At 47.1% G+C, this 20,676-nt stretch overlaps 1 protein-coding gene across 1 annotated transcript in view; it reads left to right on the forward strand.

The window, feature by feature from the left end:
* LOC121579093 (ubiquitin-like protein 3) overlaps window positions 1-19,903 on the forward strand; it is a 64,007-nt gene extending 44,104 nt beyond the window's left edge. Inside the window, exons 2-5 of the mRNA XM_041893387.2 lie at window positions 6,051-6,159; window positions 11,575-11,661; window positions 18,482-18,559; window positions 19,367-19,903. Of these exons, the coding sequence (XP_041749321.1) occupies window positions 6,051-6,159; window positions 11,575-11,661; window positions 18,482-18,559; window positions 19,367-19,419 (327 nt within the window). The 3' untranslated portion in view covers window positions 19,420-19,903. The remainder of the gene's footprint in view (window positions 1-6,050; window positions 6,160-11,574; window positions 11,662-18,481; window positions 18,560-19,366) is intronic.
* Window positions 19,904-20,676: the final 773 nt, after the last annotated feature.

Consider the following 20,676-nt stretch of genomic DNA (forward strand, 5'->3'; position numbering starts at 1 on the left):
GTATAAGTAATACAAGCAGTGTGGGTTGCTCCCATCTCCCCAGCTGCTGGTTGGTTTAGGTACCTGACGGTGACTCCTCATTACCACCTCCTACATGACTATTCCCTCTGTGGAAGAAAGAAAGAGGGGGATGGAGTACCCTGAGGAAAGAGAGAGGGAAGGAGAGGGAGACAAGGCCCGCCTTCAGGGTAAGGAGAGAGAGCAACGAGGGAGAGAGAAAGACAGAGGGAGAGGGAGAGGGAGAGGAAGGGGGAGAGGGAGGGTGAGAGGGAGAGGGAGGGTGAGAGGGAGGGGGAGAGGAGAGGGAGAGGGAGAGGGAGGGGGAGAGGAGGGGGAGAGGGAGACGGAGAGGAGAGGGAGAGGGAGAGGGGAGAGGGAGGGGGAGAGGGAGACGGAGGGGGAGGAGGGAGGGGGAGAGGGAGGGGGAGAGGGAGGGAGGGGAGGGGGGAGACGGAGAGGAGGGGAGAGGGAGGGAGAGGGAGAGGAGAGAGGGAGAGGGAGACAGAGGGGGAGACAGAGAGGGAGAGGGAGGGGGAGACGGAGACGGAGGGTGAGACGGAGAGGGAGACGGAGACGGAGAGGGAGAGGGAGGGGGAGATGGAGAGGGAGACGGAGAGGGAGACGGAGAGGGAGAGGGAGAGGGAGGGGGAGGGGAGAGGGAGAGGGAGACGGAGAGGGAGAGGGAGACGGAGAGGGAGGGGGAGAGGGAGAGGGAGGGGGAGAGGGAGAGGGAGACGGAGACGGAGAGGGAGAGGGAGACGGAGAGGGAGGGGGAGAGGGAGACGAAGAGGGAGAGGGAGGGGGAGACGGAGATGGAGACGGAGAGGGAGAGGGAGAGGGTAAAAAAGTGTGCTTGTAGAAAAGGTACATTGTGTATTTATAGGGAAGCGCCACAGTGACAAGGCCATGTGTTCCTTGAAAGTGGCAAAAATGTAGCTCTACCATAGACCACTTAAACTGGTACAACACTTCCACTCACGGGTGGCCAAAAACTGCTAACTGAAAGCCATGCTCCCACTAACAGAGAAAAGGAGGTACACCAGAAATATTTGAGGGATGGAGAGAGAGAATGAAAAGCAAGGGGGAGACGGAGAGGAGGAACAGCAGTCGAGACTAGATGGAGAAAGAAAGAGCCCGGAGAGAGAGAAGGAAGAACGAGAGTGTGAGAGAGAAGACAAGTGTGAGGGAGGAGGAGAAGGGGGGGAATAGGTATCCATGTTGCTCTGTGCTGAAGGTGTTACCAGGTCAGCCACTCACAATTGCACCTGCTGTTGTCATGGTGATGTGCCATAGGAACACCGTGGAAACACCATGGTTACTGAACGAGAGAAGCTGCAATTACTTCAAGAACAGATTCCTTTCAACATGACTTCTTTCTATCCCTCTCTCTCCGTCTCTCTCTCCGTCTCTCTCTCCGTCTCTCTCTCTCTCTCTCCGTCTCTCTCTCCGTCTCTCTCTCCGTCTCTCTCTCTCTCTCTCTCTCTCCGTCTCTCTCTCCGTCTCTCTCCGTCTCTCTCTCCGTCTCTCTCTCCGTCTCTCTCTCCGTCTCTCTCCGTCTCTCTCTCTGTCTCTTTCTCCGTCTCTCTCTCTCTCTGTCTCTTTTGCTCTCCCCTTTCTGTGACTCTCTTTATCCCTGTTTCTTGTTCTCTATCCCGCTCTCTCAATTCAATTATCTTCAGTAAAGCTTTATTGGCAGGAAATACATTGTCAATGCAGAAGAGTATCAGATAACATCAGATGAAATAACACAATCACAAGAGGACATACATTCTGCAGAGAGAGAGAGATAAATCAGCAGGCCAATCAGTCTCTAACGTTCTGCTCTCCCGTTCCAAAAACGTAAACCCCTAGAGTACACCACCACACTGGTTAGGTATTATTGTGTTACGTATATGTCTACCTGGGAGAAAGGAATATGCAAAAATCTCTGTTACTCATGTAGTAAATAGACCAATAAAGAAATGTTCTTCTTAACGTCTATCATCTAGTGACGAGAGCTAGAGTACAAATCGAAACTTTCGACACTGTCAACCACCGCATTCTTATTGGCAGATTAAATAGCCTTGGTTTCTCAAATGACTGCCTCGCCTGGTTCACCAACTACTTCTCAGATAGAGTTCAATGTGTCAAATCGGAGGGCCTGTTGTCTGGACCTCTGGCAGTCTCTATGGGGGTGCCACAGGGTTCAAATCTTGGGCAGACTCTATTCTCCGTGTATATCAATGATGTCACTCTTGCTGCTGGTGACTCTCAGATCCACCTCTACGCAGACGACACCATTTTGAATACATCTGGCCCTTCATTGGACACTGTGTTAACAAACCTCCAAACGAGCTTCAATGCCATACAACACCCCTTCCGTAGCCTCCAACTGCTCTTAAACACTAGTAAAACTAAATGCATGCTCTTCAATCGAACGCTGCTGGCACCCGCCCACCCGACTAGAATCACTACTCTCGGCGGGTCTGACCTAGAGTATGTGGACAACTACAGTACATATACCTAAGTGTCTGGTTAGACCGTAAACTCTCCTTCCAGACTCACATGAAGCATCTCCAATCCAAAGTTAAATCTAGAATCGGCTTCCTATTTTGCAACAAAGCCTCCTTCACTCATGCTGCCAAACATTCCCTCGTAAAACTGACTATCCTACCGATCCTTGACTTCGGCGATGTCATTTACAAAATAGCCACCAACACTCTACTCAGCAAATTGGATGTAGTCTATCACAGTGCCATCGGTTTTGTCTCCAAAGCCCCATACACTACCCACCACTGTGACCTGTACGCTCTCGTTGGCTGGCCCTCACTACATATTCGTCACCAAACCCACTGGCTCCAGGCCATCTATAAATCACTGCTAGGCAAATCCCCGCCTTATCTTAGCTCATTGGTCACCATAGCAACACCCACCCATAGTATGCGCTCCAGCAGGTATATCTCACTGGTCAACCCCAAAGCCAACACCTCATTTGGCCGCCATTCCTTCCAGTTCTCTGCTGCTAATGACTGGAACGAACTGCAAAAATCTCTGAAGCTGGAGACTCTTATCTCCCTCACTAACTTTAAGCATCAGTTGTCAGAGCAGCTTACCGATCACTGCACCTGTACACAGCCCATCTGTAACTAGCCCACCCAACTACCTCATCCCCATATTGTTATTTATTTTGCTCATTTGCACCCCAGTATCTCTATTTGCACATAATCTTCTGCACATCTATCATTCCAGTGTTAATACTAAATTGTAATTATTTTGCACTATGGCCTATTTATTGCCTTACCTCCATAACTTACTACATTTGAACACACTATATATAGATTTTCTATTGTGTTATTGACTGCACGTTTTGTTTATTCCATATGTAACTCTGTGTTGTTGTTGTTTTTATCGCACTGCTTTGCTTTATCTTGGCCAGGTCGCAGTTGTAAATGAGAACTTGTTCTCAACTGGCTTACACGGTTAAATAAAGGTGAAATAAAAAATAAAAAATGTTGCAATGCAGTAGGAAGTTGGTAGATTTTTACATTTACATTTACGTCATTTAGCAGACGCTCTTATCCAGAGCGACTTACAAATTCTCAACTGGCTTACCTGGTTAAATAAAGGTGAAATAAAATATAAAAAAAAAAAAAACAAGCTTCGGACGTCATTGATGACCTACTTCTGATAAAGTCATCGGCTTTGATGCTGTTTAGCTGGAGCTCTGGTATCAAACAGAACATCACTTCCTGAAACTAGATGTAGTTTGACTAGTAGCCTAAATTAACTACATTTTGCAGTAGCTTGGTGTAACTATACTGATCAAAAATATAATTGCAACATGCAACAGTTTCAAAGATTTGACTGAGTTACAGTTCATATAAGGAAATCAGTTAATTGACATAAATGCATTAGGCCCTAATCTATGGATTTCACATGACTGGGAATACAGATATGCATCTGTTGGTCACAGATACCTTTAAAAATGGGCCTCACAATGGGCCTCAGGATCTCATCACTGTATCTCTGTGCATTCAAATTGCCATCGATAAAATGCAATTGTGTTCGTTGTCCGTAGCTTATACCTGCCCATACCATAACCCCACCGCCACCAAGGGGCACTCTGTTCACAACGTTGACATCAGCAAACCGCTCACCCACACGACGCCATACACATGGTCTGCGGTTGTGAGGCATGTTGGAAGTACTGCCAAATTCTCTAAAACGACGTTGGAGGAGGCTTATGGTAGAGAAATGGACATTACATTCTCTGGCAACAGCTCTGATGGGCATTACTGCAGTCAGTCAGATTGCCAAATGCTTTCTCCCTCAAAATGTGGCAAGTGCTGGTCCCATGTTTCATGAGCTGAAATAAAAGATCCCAGAAATGTTCCATACGCACAAAAAGCTTATTTCTCTCAAATGTTGTGCACACATTTGTTTACATCCCTGTTAGTGAGCGTTTCTCCATTGCCAAGATAATCCATCCACCTGACAGGTGTGGCATATCAAGAGGCTGATTAAACAGCGCGACCATCACAGAGGTGCACCTTGTGCTGGGCACAAAAGGCATTGCATGGTGCCGTTGCATGGTGCCGTTGCGAATGTTAGACTCCACTCTGTGAGGCACATGGATCTGCAGGTTGAACATGGTGAGATTGTAGACGCCTAAATTGATAGTGCAGTTTGTTTAGGCGATTTTACAGCTAACTAGCTACTTCGCTGATATTGACTCTGGTATTATTGTGTGGAGCTAGCTAGCCAGCCAGCCCATAGAGAGCATTGCATTGTGGGTTTTGTAGTCAACTTGAGCTGCAACAGTTTTCCACAGTGATTTTCCCATGTTGCCACCAACCTTATTATAACGACAAAATGAAACATTTGTTCACAAAAAATATTGTTCTATTGTAGTGTCATTTAACACCACAGGAAGTTGGTGGCACCCTAATTGGGGAGAGCGGGCTCGTGAAAATGACTGGAGTGGAATCGGTGGAATGGTATCTAAAATATCAAACACATGGTTTCCATGGTTTCCAGGTGTTTGATACCATTCCATTTACTCCGTTCCAGCCATTATTATGAGCCGGTTTTGGGTGGATTTTACCCTTCAAGGTACCGAACAGTATCATGTGAGATTATATGTGTATCTCTGAAGGTACATCGTGTATTTTGATATTTTTCTACCCTAGGGAACAATACCTTATTTTTAAGAGTTCATAAAACCCTGTCACACAGCCTGGTTACATATTGATGGTTGTGATGTTGGCATCGATGCGTCCAAAACGTGACGTCAGCTACGGTATAGTCACACTGTATGAGGACCTTTAACCTATGAAACAGAGCGGTACTGAGAGAGGCGTTGTTTGGCTCCTTTGAAAGCTCAGAAGTATACATTTTTAATCTATCATGATCTGCTTGTTGTGATCATATAGCCAGTGTGTACTTTCAAATCAAATCAAATTTTATTTGTCACATGCTTACTTACAAGCCCTTAACCAACAATGCAGTTCAAGAAATAGAGTTAAGAAAATATTTACTAAATAAACTAAAGTAAAAAATAAAATAAAAAGTAACACAGTAAAATTACAATGATGAGGCTATATACAGGGGGTACCGGTACAGAGTGTGTGTGTGTGTGTGCGTGTGTGTGTGTGTGTGTGTGTGAGAGAGAGGGAGAGAAATTGTGTTGTTTGCGTTCTACTGTATATGTGTGTGTGTGTGTATGTGTGTGTGTGTGTGTGTGTGTGTGTGTGTGTGTGTGTGTGAGGGAGAGAAATTGTGTTGTTTGCGTTCTACTGTATATGTGTGTGTGTGTGTATGTGTGTGTGTGTGCGTGTGTGTGTGAATGTGTGTGTGTGTGTGTGTGAGAGAGGGAGAGAAATTGTGTTGTTTGCGTTCTACTGTATATGTGTGTGTGTGTGTGTGTGTATGTGTGTGAATGTGTGTGTGTGGTGTGTTGCAGGGCTCTCCCAGGCTCTGAGCTATAAGCTGATTTGATAACGTGCTTTAAAGTGATTTATTCTCCTCCAGGTCCGTTTGTGAGTCAGCTTCTCTGCCCTTGTGTGTTTCAGATTAACCTGCGTCTCATCCTGGTCAGCGGGAAGACGAAAGAGTTCCTGTTCTCCCCCAACGACTCAGCCGCAGACATCGCCAAACACGTCTACGACAACTGGCCAATGGGTGGGTGACACCTCACAGACACACATTACAACTGGCCAATGGGTTAGTGACACCTCACAGACACACATTACAACTGGCCAATGGGTGAGTGACACCACACAGACACACATTACAACTGGCCAATGGGTGAGTGACACCTCACAGACACACATTACAACTGACCAATGGGTGAGTGACACCACACAGACACACATTACAACTGGCCAATGGGTGAGTGACACCTCACAGACACACATTACAACTGGCCAATGGGTGGGTGACACCTCACAGACACACATTACAACTGGCCAATGGGTGGGTGACACCTCACAGCAGGGCCAGCTCTAGCTTTTTGGGGTCTCTAAATGAGATTTGATTTGGGGGACTCCCACCTCGCAGGTAAAACATTTTAGTGGTCCCCCTCTTTAAAATCGTGCAATTTTAAAACTAATTTCATGCGATTCTACACATTTTGCCATGACTTATGCCATGTTCATATGATATCAATTACATTTATTAAATGTAATTTATAAAGCCCTTATGCCCAGGGCCGGCCTCACAGACACACATTACAACTGGCCAATGGGTGGGTGACACCTCACAGACACACATTACAACTGGCCAATGGGTGGGTGACACTTCACAGACACACATTACAACTGGCCAATGGGTGAGTGACACCTCACAGACACACATTACAACTGGCCAATGGGTGGGTGACACCTCACAGACACACATTACAACTGGCCAATGGGTGACCCTTACAGAAAAACCACATGAACTTGTGAAGTTAATGTCATAACATTTGACAACATCTAAAAGCAACATGTGATACCATGAAACTACACACGATACCTGGGGCGGCAGGTAGCTTAGTGGGTAAGAGCGTTGTGCCAGTAACCGAAAGGTCGCTGGTTCTAATCCCCGAGCGACTAGGTGAAAAATCTGTCGATGTGCCCTTAAGCAAGGCACTTAACCCTAATTGCTCCTGTAAGTCGCTCTGGATAAGAGTGTCTGCTAAATGACTAAAATGTAAATGTACCATGAAACTACACATGATACCATGAAACTACACGTGAAAACATTTGAGCCAGGCAAAACCTCCAGGGGACCATGACACAACGTTCTGAGAATGTCTTCAAATTGTCTTAGGGGACGTACCTGGAACAAAACTCTAGCTAGACAAAAACCTCCAGATGTCACGATCGTCTAAGGAGGAGGACCAAAGCGCAGCGTTGAGGGTGAACATATTTATTAAACGAATGATCACACGATCAAAACAACAGACGATAACGTGATGTCTAACGGTTTCATACGAACAAAACCCACAACCACAAAGGGAAAGACACAGTTTAAATATGGCTCCCAATCAGAGACACCCAGCACCAGCTGACACTCGTTGCCTCTGATTGGGAGTCACTCAGGCCAACATAGAAATACAAACATAGAATGAACACACCCTGGCTCAACATAATGAGTCCCAGAGCCAGGGTATAGGCTTGGTGCGGGGAGCAGGAATGGGCCGGACCGGGCTGACGACGCGCACCCCTGACTTGGTGCGGGGAGCAGGAACGGGCCGCGCCGGGCTGACGAAACGCACCCCTGGCTTGGTGCGTGGAGGAGGAACGGGCCTTACCAGGCTGACGACGCACGCCGTAGGCTTGGTGCGTGGAGAAGGGACAGGCCGGGCTGGGCTGGCGACGCACCCCGTAGGCTTGGTGCGGGGAGCAGGAACGGGCCGCACCGCGCCGCGCCGGGCTGACGAAACACACCACTGACTTGGTGCTAGTGGCAGGAACAGGCCGGACCGTACTGGGAACACACACCACTGGCCCTACGTGGGGATCAGGAACAGGCCGGACCGGACTGGCAACACACGCCAGTACCTCTCGCCGTGCCTCTACATTCTCCTTCCCCCTGGTGACCAGTGACTCCCGTAACCTGGCGGCCTCCTCTGCCAACCCGCTGGACCGCTCTATCGCGGCCTCCTGCTGCCCCGACGTCGTGAGCCCCCCCCTAAAAAATTTCTGGGGGTCTCTCCTCCCCGTGGGCCAGGCCTCTATAGTCCTCGCCCAACTCTCGCTCTTCTGCCTCCAACTCCCGCTATTCAGCGCCTCAATAGGCTTGACCCAGTCGAAGCTCTTCCTCCATTGCTCCCAAGTCCACCCTTTCTGCTCCTCACTAGGCTGCTTGGTCCAGTTCTGGTGGGTTTTTCTGTCACGATCGTCTAAGGAGGAGGACCAAAGCGCAGCGTTGAGGGTGAACATATTTATTAAACGAATGATCACACGATCAAAACAACAGACGATAACGTGATGTCTAACGGTTTCACACAAACCAAATACGAACAAAAACCCACAACCACAAAGGGAAAGACACAGTTTAAATATGGCTCCCAATCAGAGACACCCAGCACCAGCTGACACTCGTTGCCTCTGATTGGGAGTCACTCAGGCCAACATAGAAATACAAACATAGAATGAACACACCCTGGCTCAACCTAATGAGTCCCAAAGCCAGGGTGTGACACCAGAGGACAATGACACAACATCCCAAGAACGTAATTTGTGACGCCTCACAAGGCTGTAGCCTACATCATAGAGTATTAAAATGATATTCTACTGGACAACTCCGCAGTGTGTATGTCTGGTGCTACAGCTCTCTGAAGAGGGACTCTGGTGGGAATCTGACATTACACCTTAATGAGCTCAAAGATACTGTAGCTATCACTCAAAGACCCTGGGCCAGAACCCCTCACAGGCCCTGTATCACGTGTGTGGGTGGGTTTAGGATGAACATACGGTGTCGAGACTCCCCTGCCTCTTTTCTCTCTCTCCCTCTCCTCTCCTCTCCTCTCTTCTCTTCTCTTCTCTTCTCTTCTCTTCTCTTCTCTTCTCTTCTCTTCTCTTCTCTTCTCTTCTCTTCTCTTCTCTTCTCTTCTCTTCTCTTCTCTTCTCTTCTCTTCTCTTCTCTTCTCTTCTCTTCTCTTCTCTTCTCTTCTCTTCTCTTCCCTTCTCTTCTCTTCTCTTCTCTTCTCTTCTCTTCTCTTCTCTTCTCTTCTCTTCTCCCTCTCCCTCTCCCTCTCCCTCTCCCTCTCCGCTCCGCTCCGCTCCTCTCTTCTCTCTCTCTCTCCTCTCCTCTCCTCCTCTCCTCTCTTCTCTTCTCTTCTCCTCTTTTCTCTCTCCCTCTCTCCCTCTCCTCTCGTCTCCCTCTCCCTCTCCTCCTCTCCTCTCCTCTCCTCTCTTCTCTCTCCCTCTCCTCTCCTCTCTTCTCTCTCTTCCTCTCCTCCTCTCCTCTCCTCTCCTCTCCTCGTCTCCTCTCGTCTCCTTTCCTCTCTTCTCTCTCTCTCCTCTCCTCTCCTCTCCTCTCCTCTCCTCTCCTCTCCTCTCCTCTCCTCTCCTCTCCTCTCCTCTCCTCTCCTCTCCTCTCCTCTCCTCTACTCCACTCCACTCCTCTCCTCTCCTCTCCTCTCTCCCTCTCCTCTCTTCTCCTCTCCTCTCTTTTCTCTCTCCCTCTCCCTCTCCTCTCTTCTCTCTCCCTCTCCTCTCCTCTCTTCTCTCTCCCTCTCCTCTCCTCTCTCCTCTCCTCTCCTCTCCTCTCCTCTCCTCTCCTCTCCTCTCTCTCCTCTCCTCTCCTCTCCTCTCCTCTCCTCTCCTCTCCTCTCCTCTCCTCTCCTCTCCTCTCTCTCTCATATTCTCCTCTCCTCTCTTTTCTCTCTCCCTCTCTCCCTCTCTCCCTCTCCCTCTCCTCCTCTCCTCTCCTCTCCTCTCCTCTCTTCTCTCTCCCTCTCCTCTCCTCTCCTCTCTTCTCTCCTCTCCTCTCCTCTCCTCTCCTCTCCTCTCCTCTCCTCTCCTCTCCTCTCCTCTCCTCTCCTCTCCTCTCCTCTCCTCTCTTCTCTTCTCTTCTCTTCTCTCTCCCTCGCCTCTCTTCTCCTCTCCTCTCTTCTCTCTCTCCCTCTCCTCCTCTCCTCCCCTCTCCTCTCTTCTATCTCCTCTCTTCTTTTCTCTTCTCTCCTCTCCTCTCCTCCTCTCTTCTCTCTCCCTCTCCTCTCCTCTCTTCTCTCTCCTCTCCTCTCCTCTCCTCTCCTCTCCTCTCCTCTCCTCTCCTCTCCTCTCCTCTCCTCTCCTCTCCTCTCGTCTCCTCTCCTCTCTTCTCTCTCTCTCCTCTTCTCCCCCTCTCCTCTCCTCTCCTCTCCTCTCCTCTCCTCTCCTCTCCTCTCCTCTCCTCTCCTCTCCTCTCCTCTCCTCTCCTCTCCTCTCCTCTCTCCCCCACACCTCTCTTCTCCTCTCCTCTCTTTTCTCTCTCCCTCTCCCTCTCCTCCTCTCCTCTCCTCTCCTCTCCTCTCTTCTCTCTCCCTCTCCTCTCCTCTCTTCTCTCTCCCTCTCCTCCCCTCTCTTCTCTCTCTTCCTCCTCTCCTCTCCTCTCCTCTCCTCTCCTCTCCTCTCCTCTCCTCTCCTCGTCTCGTCTCGTCTCGTCTCGTCTCCTCTCCTCTCCTCTCTCTCTCCTATTCTCCTCTTCTCTCCTCTCTTTTCTCTCTCCCTCTCTCCCTCTCCTCTCCTCTCTCTCTCCTCCTCTCCTCTCCTCTCTTCTCTCTCCCTCTCCTCTCCTCTCCTCTCTTCTCTCTCTCTCTCTCTCTCTCTCTCTCTCTCTCTCTCTCTCTCTCTCCTCTCCTCTCCTCTCCTCTCCTCTCCTCTCCTCTCCTCTCCTCTCCTCTCCTCTCCTCTCCTCTCCTCTCCTCTCCTCTCCTCTCCTCTCCTCTCTTCTCTTCTCTCTCCCTCTCTTCTCCTCTCCTCTCTTCTCTCTCTCCCTCTCCTCCTCTCCTCCCCTCTCCTCTCTTCTTTTCTCTTCTCTCCTCTCCTGTCCTCCTCTCTACTCTTTCCCTCTCCTCTATTCACTCCCTCTCTTCTCTCCTCTCTCCTCTCTCCCTCTCCTCTTCTCTCCCTCTCTCCCTCTTCTCTTCTCTTCTCTTCTCTTCTCTTCTCTCTCCCTCTCTTCTCCTCTCTCCCGCTCCTCTTCTCTCTTCTCTCTCTCTCCCTCCCCTCTCCTCTCCTCTCTTCTCTCTCCCTCTCCTTCTCCTCTCCTCTCTTCTCTCTCCTTTTCTCTTCTCTCTTCTCCTCCTCTCTTCTCTTTCTCTCTCTCTCCTCTCTTCTTTTCTATCTTCCTCTCCGTTCTTCTCTTCTCTTCTCTTCTCTTCTCTTCTCTTCTCTTCTCTTCTCTTCTCTTCTCTTCTCTTCTCTTCTCTTCTCTTCTCTTCTCTTCTCTTCTCTTCTCTTCTCTTCTCTTCTCTTCTCTTCTCTTGTCCCTCTCTCTATCATGAGACATAATCACACAGAAAAACTGGGAATGCTATAGATGATGATGATGACGGTAATGATGATGATGATGGTGACAACGGCGATGATGATGATGATGAGGGTGATCTTCGTCTCTCTACAGACTGGGAGGAGGAGCAGGTCAGCAGTCCTAACATCCTGAGGCTCATCTACCAGGGCCGCTTTCTACATGGAAACGTCACGCTAGGAGGTGAGAGCACACACACACACATGCACACACTCACGGAGGTGAGAGCACACACACACATGCACACACTCACTCAGCTGGGGCAGTGTGTGTGTGTTCCCTCCATGGAAAGTCCCTGTTCCCCTAGACTCCTGTCCTGAACAGAGAAACAGAGGACCCTCAGTCCTCAGGACAAGAAAGGAAGGAGGGTGAGAGGGAGAGACAAACCTGCTTTGACTGGACAGGAGACGGTGGAGTGGAGGTGGAAGCAGAGGAAAGAGACTGGACAGGAGAGGGAAGCACTGTGTTTGGTAGACCTCAGACAGTGTTTACAGTAGAGAGAGAGAGAGAGAGAGAGAGAGAGAGAGAGAGAGAGAGAGAGAGAGAGAGGGAGAGAGAGAGAGAGAGAGAGAGAGAGAGAGAGAGAGAGAGAGAGAGACAGAGAGAGAGAGAGAGAGAGAGGTAGAGAGAGAGAGAGAGAGAGGGGGTTAAAGAAAGAAAGAGGGAGAGTGGTGAAACGAGGGAGAGAGAGGAAAGGAGAGAGTGGTGAAACAAGGGAGAGAGAGGGAAGAGAGAGTGGTGAAACGAGGGAGAGAGAGGGAAGGAGAGAGTGGTGAAACGATTGATTTCCCCCCAGGATGGAGAAGCTGTCTTCATTAAAGTATGGGGATGCTAGTGGGGGGATATAGGTAGCACACAGGAGGACATTTATCTCTGTTGAGATCATTTCCTTTTGAATTTCTAGCCAAATGTGGAGTGAGTTAGGTCTGCTGTATACCAAATTAGCATACCCCCTGAGTCCCTTCCCTGTTTCACACTTGGTAGTTTGGTGGATGGGACTACCAGCTCTCTGTAACCTAGAGGGCAACCAGTGGGTCCATCTCCTCTATACCATGTTGTAGGATGACCATGTATTTTTATTTCTGATTTATTTTGATGAAGTCTTGGTTCCTGCTCTTTAGGCCAAAGGCAGATGACCACAGACCTTGTATATTCCAGAATGAGATAGTAAAAGCTGTGTGTTCCATAGTGTCTAGTGTTGTTTTCATGTGGTTTAGGCTCAGACCATTACAGTAGCTGGGAGCAGAGCAGAGCATGTTGAGCATCTGATACATACCTCTTAGTTTACAGGATGGAGCTTGGGCGGGTGTAATAGTGGGGGTTGGACCTGTTGCTCTGCTCACGGCCTGGGCATATGTCCTGCTGTCATGTTGAGGTCCTTGCTGCAGGGGTGGGGGGCATGGGGTGGGCAGAAGGGGCATAGGTCTGATATGGGGGGGCATATATAGGGTGTGGCCAGGGTTTGTAGTAAAAATTCCCTGTCTTACAGTGAGGGAAAAAAGTATTTGATCCCCTGCTGATTTTGTACGTTTGCCCACTGACAAAGACATGATCAGTCTATAATTTTAATGGTAGGTTTATTTGAACAGTGAGAGACAGAATAACAACAAAACAATTCAGAAAAACGCATGTCAAAAATGTTATAAATTGATTTGCATTTTAATGAGGGAAATAAGTATTTGACCCCTCTGCAAAACATGACTTAGTACTTGGTGGCAAAACCCTTGTTGGCAATTACAGAAGTCAGACGTTTCTTGTAGTTGGCCACCAGGTTGGCACACATCTCAGGAGGGATTTTGTTCCACTCCTCTTTGCAGATCTTCTCCAAGTCATTAAGGTTTCGATGCTGATGTTTGGCAACTCGAACCTTCAGCTCCCTCCACAGATTTTCTATGGGATTAAGGTCTGGAGACTGGCTAGGCCACTCCAGGACCTTACTGTGCTTCTTCTTGAACCACTCCTTTGTTGCCTTGGCCGTGTGTTTTGGGTCATTGTCATGCTGGAATACCCATCCACGACCCATTTTCAATTCCCTGGCTGAGGGAAGGAGGTTCTCACCCAAGATTTGACGGTACATGGCCCCATCCATCGTCCCTTTGATGCGGTGAAGTTGTCCTGTCCCCTTAGCAGAAAAACACCCCCAAAGCATAATGTTTCCACCTCCATGTTTGACGGTGGGGATGGTGTTCTTGGGGTCATAGGCAGCATTCCTCCTCCTCCAAACACGGCGAGTTGAGTTGATGCCAAAGAGCTCGATTTTGGTCTCGATTTTGGTCTCATCTGACCACAACACTTTCACCCAGTTCTCTGAATTATTCCGATGTTCATTGGCAAACTTCGGACGACCCTGTATATGTGCTTTCTTGAGCAGGGGGACCTTGCGGGCGCTGCAGGATTTCCGTCCTTCACGGCATAGTGTGTTACCAATTGTTTTCTTGGTGACTATGGTCCCAGCTGCCTTGAGATCATTGACAAGATCCTCCTGTGTAGTTCTGGGATGATTCCTCACCGTTCTCATGATCATTGCAACTCCACGAGGTGAGATCTTGCATGGAGCCCCAGGCCGAGGGAGATTGACAGTTATTTTGTGTTTCTTCCATTTGCGAATAATCGCACCAACTGTTGTCATCTTCTCACCAAGCTGCTTGGCGATGGTCTTGTAGCCCATTCCAGCCTTGTGTAGGTCTACAATCTTGTCCTTGACATCATTGGAGAGCTCTTTGGTCTGGGCCATGGTGGAGAGTTTGGAATCTGATTGATTGATTGCTTCTGTGGACAGGTGTCTTTTATACAGGTAACAAGCTGAGATTAGGAGCACTCCCTTTAAGAGTGTGCTCCTAATCTCAGCTCGTTACCTGTATAAAAGACACCTGGGAGCCAGAAATCTTTCTGATTGAGAGGGGGTCAAATACTTATTTCCCTCATTAAAATGCAAATCAATTTATAACATTTTTGACATGCGTTTTTCTGAATTGTTTTGTTGTTATTCTGTCTCTCACTGTTCAAATAAACCTACCATTAAAATTATAGACTGATCAATTATTTGTCAGTGGGCAAACGTACAAAATCAGCAGGGGAGCAAATATTTTTTTCCCTCACTGTATAGGGTGTGGCCAGGGTTTGCTTGGGGTGGTTTTAGCTGATTGGGTTGTGGCTGGTGATGCTGTGGTCTGGGTGTACAGTGCTATGAAAAAGTATTTGCCCCCTTTCTAATTTTCTCTACTTTTGCATATTTGTGATACTGAATGTTATCAGATCTTCAACCAAAACCTAATATTAGATAAAGGGAACATAAGTGAACAAATAACACAACAATTACATATTTATTTCATAGACAAAGTTATGCAATACCCAATTCCCCTGTGTGAAAAAGTAATTGCCCCCTTACACTCAATAACTGGTTGTGCCACCTTTAGCTGCAATGACTGCAACCAAATGCTTCCTGTAGTTGTTGATCAGTCTCTCACGTCGCTGTGGAGGAATTTTGGCCCACTCTTCCATGCAGAACTGCTTTAACTCAGTGACGTGTGGGTTTTCAAGCATGAACTGCTCGTTTCAAGTCCTGCCACAACATCTCAATTGGGATTAGGTCTGGACTTTGACTAGGTCGTTCCAAAACTTCCAATTTGTTGCTTTTTAGCAATTTTCATGTAGACTTGATTGTGTGTTTTGGATCATTGTCTTGCTGCATGACCCAGCTGCGCTTCAGATTCAGCTCACAGACGGATGGTCTGACATTCTCCTGTGCAATTCTCTGATACAGAGCAGAATTCATGGTTCCTTCTATTAAGGCAAGTTGTCCAGGTCCTGAGGCAGCAAAGCATCCCCAAACCATCACACCACCACCACCATGCTTGACCTTTGGTATGATATTCTTACTGTGGAATGCAGAGTTTAGTTTTCACATGGAAGAGTGGGCCGTGTTGGTTTTCAAGCAGTTCATGCTTGAAAACCCACACGTCACTGAGTTAAAGCAGTTCTGCATGGAAGAGTGGGCCAAAATTCCTCCACAGCGACGTGAGAGACTGATCAACAACTACAGGAAGCATTTGGTTGGAGTCATTGCAGCTAAAGGTGGCACAACCAGTTATTGAGTGTAAGGGGGCAATTACTTTTTCACACAGGGGAATTGGGTGTTGCATAACTTTGTTTATGAAATAAATATGTAATTGTTGTGTTATTTGTTCACTTATGTTCCTTTTATCTAATATTAGGTTTTGGTTGAAGATCTGTTAACATTCAGTATCACAAATATGCAAAAGTAGAGAGAATTAGAAAGGGGGCAAATACTTTTTCATAGCACTGTAGGTCCTCTTGGTGATTGCTGCCTTGTAGAGATGGACCTGGTCATAAAGGCTGTTTTAGTCCAGGGAGGAGTGGTGGGCCAGGTAGACATTAGGTTTTGAGGCACAGTCTCGCTGCATTCACCCGCTGTGTGGTGGCAAGGGGGAAGTATTTTCGTGGTAGCAGGGTGGAGATAACCACTTGTGCTTTGGGGAAAGTGGAAGAAGCTTTTTCAATCTCTCTCTGTCTCTCTCTCTCTCTCTCTCTCTCTCTCTCTCTCTCTCTCTCTCTCTCTCTCTCTGTCTCTCTCTCTCTCTCTCTCTCTCTCTCTATATATTATTAATGAATCAGATGATGACTAATGTTTAGATAATGCTGTTGATACCGTATATTAATTCATAACAATGGTTTGTACCTCTGTCTGTCTGTCTGTCTGTCTGTCTGTCTGTCTGTCTCTCTCTCTCTCTCTCTCTCTCTCTCCCCCCCTCCCCCCTACCCCCTCTCTCTCTCTCTCTCTCTCTCTCTCGCTCTCTCTGTCTCTCTCTCTCTCTCTCTCTCTCTCTCTCTCTCTCTCTCTCTCTCTCTCTCTCCCCATCTCTCTCTCTCAATTCAATTCAATTCAATTTAAGGGCTTTATTGGCATGGGAAACGTGTGTTAACATTGCCAAAGCAAGTGAAGTAGATAGTAAACAAAAGTGAAATAAACAATAAATATAAATATATCTTTCTCAATAGCAAGGCTATGCTCACTGAGTCTGTACATAGTCAAAGCTTTCCTTAAGTTTGGGTCAGTCACAGTGGTCAAGTATTCTGCCACTGTGTACTCTCTGTTTAGGGCCAAATAGCATTCTAGTTTGCTCTGTTTTTTTGTTTGTTCTTTCCAATGTGTCAAGTAATTCTCTTTTTGTTTTCTCATGATTTGGTTGGGTCTAAATGGGTTGTTGTCCTGGGGCTCTGTGGGGTCTGTTTGTGTTTGTGAACAGAGCCCCAGGACAAGCTTACTTAGGGGACTCTTCTCCAAGTTCATCTCTCTGTAGGTGATGGCTTTGTTATGGAAGGTTTGGGAATCGCTTCCTTTTAAGTGGTTATAGAATTTAACGGCTCTTTTCTGGATTTTGATAATTAGCGGGTATTGGCCTAATTCTGCTCTGCATGCATTATTTGGTGTTTTACGTTGTACACGGAGGATGTTTTTGCAGAATTCTGCATGCAGAGTCTCAATTTGGTGTTTGTCCCATTTTGTGAATTCTTGGTTGGTGAGCGGACCCCAGACCTCAGAACCATAAAGGGCAATGGGTTCTATAACTGATTCAAGTATTTTTAGCCAGATCCTAATTGGTATGTCAAATTTTATGTTCCTTTTGATGGCATAGAAGGCCCTTCTTGCCTTGTCTCTCAGATCGTTCACAGCTTTGTGGAAGTTACCTGTGGCGCTGATGTTTAGGCCGAGGTATGTATAGTTTTTTGTGTGCTCTAGGGCAACGGTGTCTAGATGGAATTTGTATTTGTGGTCCTGGCAACTGGACCTTTTTGGAACACCATTATTTTTGTCTTACTGAGATTTACTGTCAGGGCCCAGGTCTGACAGAATCTGTGCAGAAGATCTAGGTGCTGCTGTAGGCCCTCCTTGGTTGGTGACAGAAGCACCAGATCGTCAGCAAACAGAAGACATTTGACTTCAGATTCTAGTAGGGTGAGGCCGGGTGCTGCAGACTGTTCTAGTGCCCTCGCCAATTCGTTGATATATATGTTGAAGAGGGTGGGGCTTAAACTGCATCCCTGTCTCACCCCACGGCCCTGTGGAAAGAAATGTGTGTGTTTTTTGCCAATTTTAACCGCACACTTGTTGTTTGTGTACATGGATTTTATAATGTCGTATGTTTTTCCCCCCAACCCCACTTTCCATCAATTTGTATAGCAGACCCTCATGCCAAATTGAGTCAAAAGCTTTTGAAATCAACAAAGCATGAGAAGACTTTGCCTTTGTTTTGGTTTGTTTGTTTGTCAATTAGGGTGTGCAGGGTGAATACGTGGTCTGTCGTACGGTAATTTGGTAAAAGCCAATTTGACATTTGCTCAGTACATTGTTTTCACTGAGGAAATGAACTAGTCTGCTGTTAATGATAATGCAGAGGATTTTCCCAAGGTTGCTGTTGACGCATATCCCACGGTAGTTATTGGGGTCAAATTTGTCTCCACTTTTGTGGATTGGGGTGATCAGTCCTTGGTTCCAGATGTTGGGGAAGATGCCAGAGCTAAGGATGATGTTAAAGAGTTTAAGTATAGCTAATTGAAATTTGTGGTCTGTATATTTTATCATTTCATTGAGGATACCATCAACACCACAGGACTTTTTGGGTTGGAGGGTTTGTATTTTATCCTGTAGTTTATTCAATGTAATTGGAGAATCCAGTGGGTTCTGGTAGTCTTTAATAGTTGATTCTAAGATTTGCATTTGATCATGTATATTTTTTTGCTGTTTGTTCTCTGTTATAGTTCTCTGTCTCTTCTCTGTTATAGTTCTCTGTCTCTCTCTCTCTCTTCTATGATAGATCAGCCAGATGATTATGAAGATGTATTTGCTTTCTAAAAAGTATTTGTCCATTGACTAACCTCTCTTTATCTCCCTCTCTCTATCTGTCCCTCTATGTCTCCTCCCTCCTCTCCCCCTCTCTTTCTCTCCCTCCACTTCTCTCCTCCCCTCCTCCACCTCTCTCAGCTCTCAAATTGCCCTTGGGAAAATCCACAGTGATGCATTTAGTTGCCAGAGAGACGTTGCCTGAGCCAAACTCCCAAGGTAACAGAATTTCCATTCATCTCTCCTTCCAGACGTTCATTCATCCCCTGTTCCTTCCCCTCACTGGTCCCTTTACGGGGACTAAAACACACTCATAAATGGTGTCTTTACTCTGATTTAAATGTAGTACAGTTACTTCCTTTAGGAATGGCCAGTGAGTCACATGATGGAATACATTTAGCCTGTGCTTTGCATCACCATTAGTTTTGATTACAATATACTGCATACTAGTTTCTGTTCCTTTAAGGATGCAACAGGAAGACATTACATTAGTTAATTTTGATAGACGTATGCAATGATATAGTTTAGCAAGAAGATTCTCTGTCAATAGCACCTTATGTAGACGATTCTCTGTCAATAGCACCTAATGTAGAAGATTATCTGTCAATAGCACCCTGTGTATAAGATTCCCTGTGAACAGCACCCTGTGTAGAAGATTCCCTGTGAACAGCACCCTGTGTATAAGATTCCCTGTGAACAGCACCCTGTGTAGAAGATTCCCTGTGAACAGCACCCTGTGTAGAAGATTCCCTGTGAACAGCACCCTGTGTAGAAGATTCCCTGTGAACAGCACCCTGTATAGAAGATTCCCTGTGAACAGCAACCTGTGTAGAAGATTCCCTGTGAACAGCACCCTGTGTAGAAGATTCCCTGTGAACAGCACCCTGTGTAGAAGATTCCCTGTGAACAGCACCCTGTGTAGAAGATTCTCTGTCAATAGAATCTGTGTTGAGAGAATGTAAAATGACATGTAAAGATTTGTGCTCCTGCTGAGGTCTGACTGTGTGTTGTTGTGTTCCTCTTCAGGTCAGAGAAACAGAGAGAAGACTGGACAGAGTAACTGCTGTGTCATCCTGTAAATACCTCCCTCCCTCCCTCCTTAACCATCCCCCCATCCATCTGCCCCCGTCACGCCATCCATCCGCCCCTATCACGCCATCCATCCGCCCCTATCACGCCATCCATCTGCCCCCGTCACGCCATCCATCTGCCCCTATCACGCCATCCATCTGCCCTGTCACGCCAATCCATCCGCCCCCGTCACGCCATCCATCCTCCCCTATCACGCCATCCATCTGCCCCGTCACGCCATCCATCTGCCCCCGTCACGCCATCCTGGATCCAACCAACACACTGGCAGTCCTGTCCTGCAGTCTCTCTATCATGCTGACACACACACACACACACACACACACACACGCACACACACACCGCCCACCCATTTATGCTGTTTATCTCCCATAGTGCAGCAAAGCATTGACGTGCCTGATAAGAACACACACACACACACACACACACACACACACACACACACACACACACACACACACACACACACACACACACACACACACACACACACTCACCACACACACACACACACACACACACACACACACACACACACACACACACACACACACACACACACACACACACACACACACACACACACACACTCACACACACACACACACACACACACACACACACACACACACACACACACACACACACTGTGTTCTTACTGCCTCCCCATCTATCCCTTCCATGTGTGCCCTTAAATCTTCCAGTAGGTTATGGATGGATGTGCTACTGTTTTATTACCCTCACCAAGGTTCCAACCAATCACAGACTAACAGTCAAACAATAAACAGACAAACCAACTTGGCCATAATTTTGGACGGTCGGTCCTTTCCTCATTCTGTCAGATCTCTCATCCCTCCTGAACCAGGTGAATGAAAGACAGGATACCCCTCCTCTCTCTTTTCTATGACCAAAGTGTAGGTTGTCAATCAAAAAAAAAGCCTCTTTTAACCATCGGGTAAAACAATATGTTAATTGTGTAGATAATCCTCTTAAGGAAACCAATGGTCCAAACCTCATGTCTCAATCATATAATCTGTTATTGGAGTTTTTACCTTTTTGTAGGATGGTCAGAATTAGGGTGACTAAATCAACGGAGGCCAGAGAAACAAAGTGGTGAAAAATAATTAAAATTGCATCAGCATGACATCAACTAGGCTGGATGATGTATGAGAAGGAAGGCTAGCTGACTGGCTCATTTTCCCCCTTGAACTCGTCTTTCTTTCGAATCCGCAGGACATAAAACAATA

The sequence above is a fragment of the Coregonus clupeaformis genome, chromosome 13 (assembly GCF_020615455.1).
Source record: "Coregonus clupeaformis isolate EN_2021a chromosome 13, ASM2061545v1, whole genome shotgun sequence".
In the NCBI taxonomy this organism is placed as follows: Eukaryota; Metazoa; Chordata; class Actinopteri; order Salmoniformes; family Salmonidae; genus Coregonus; species Coregonus clupeaformis.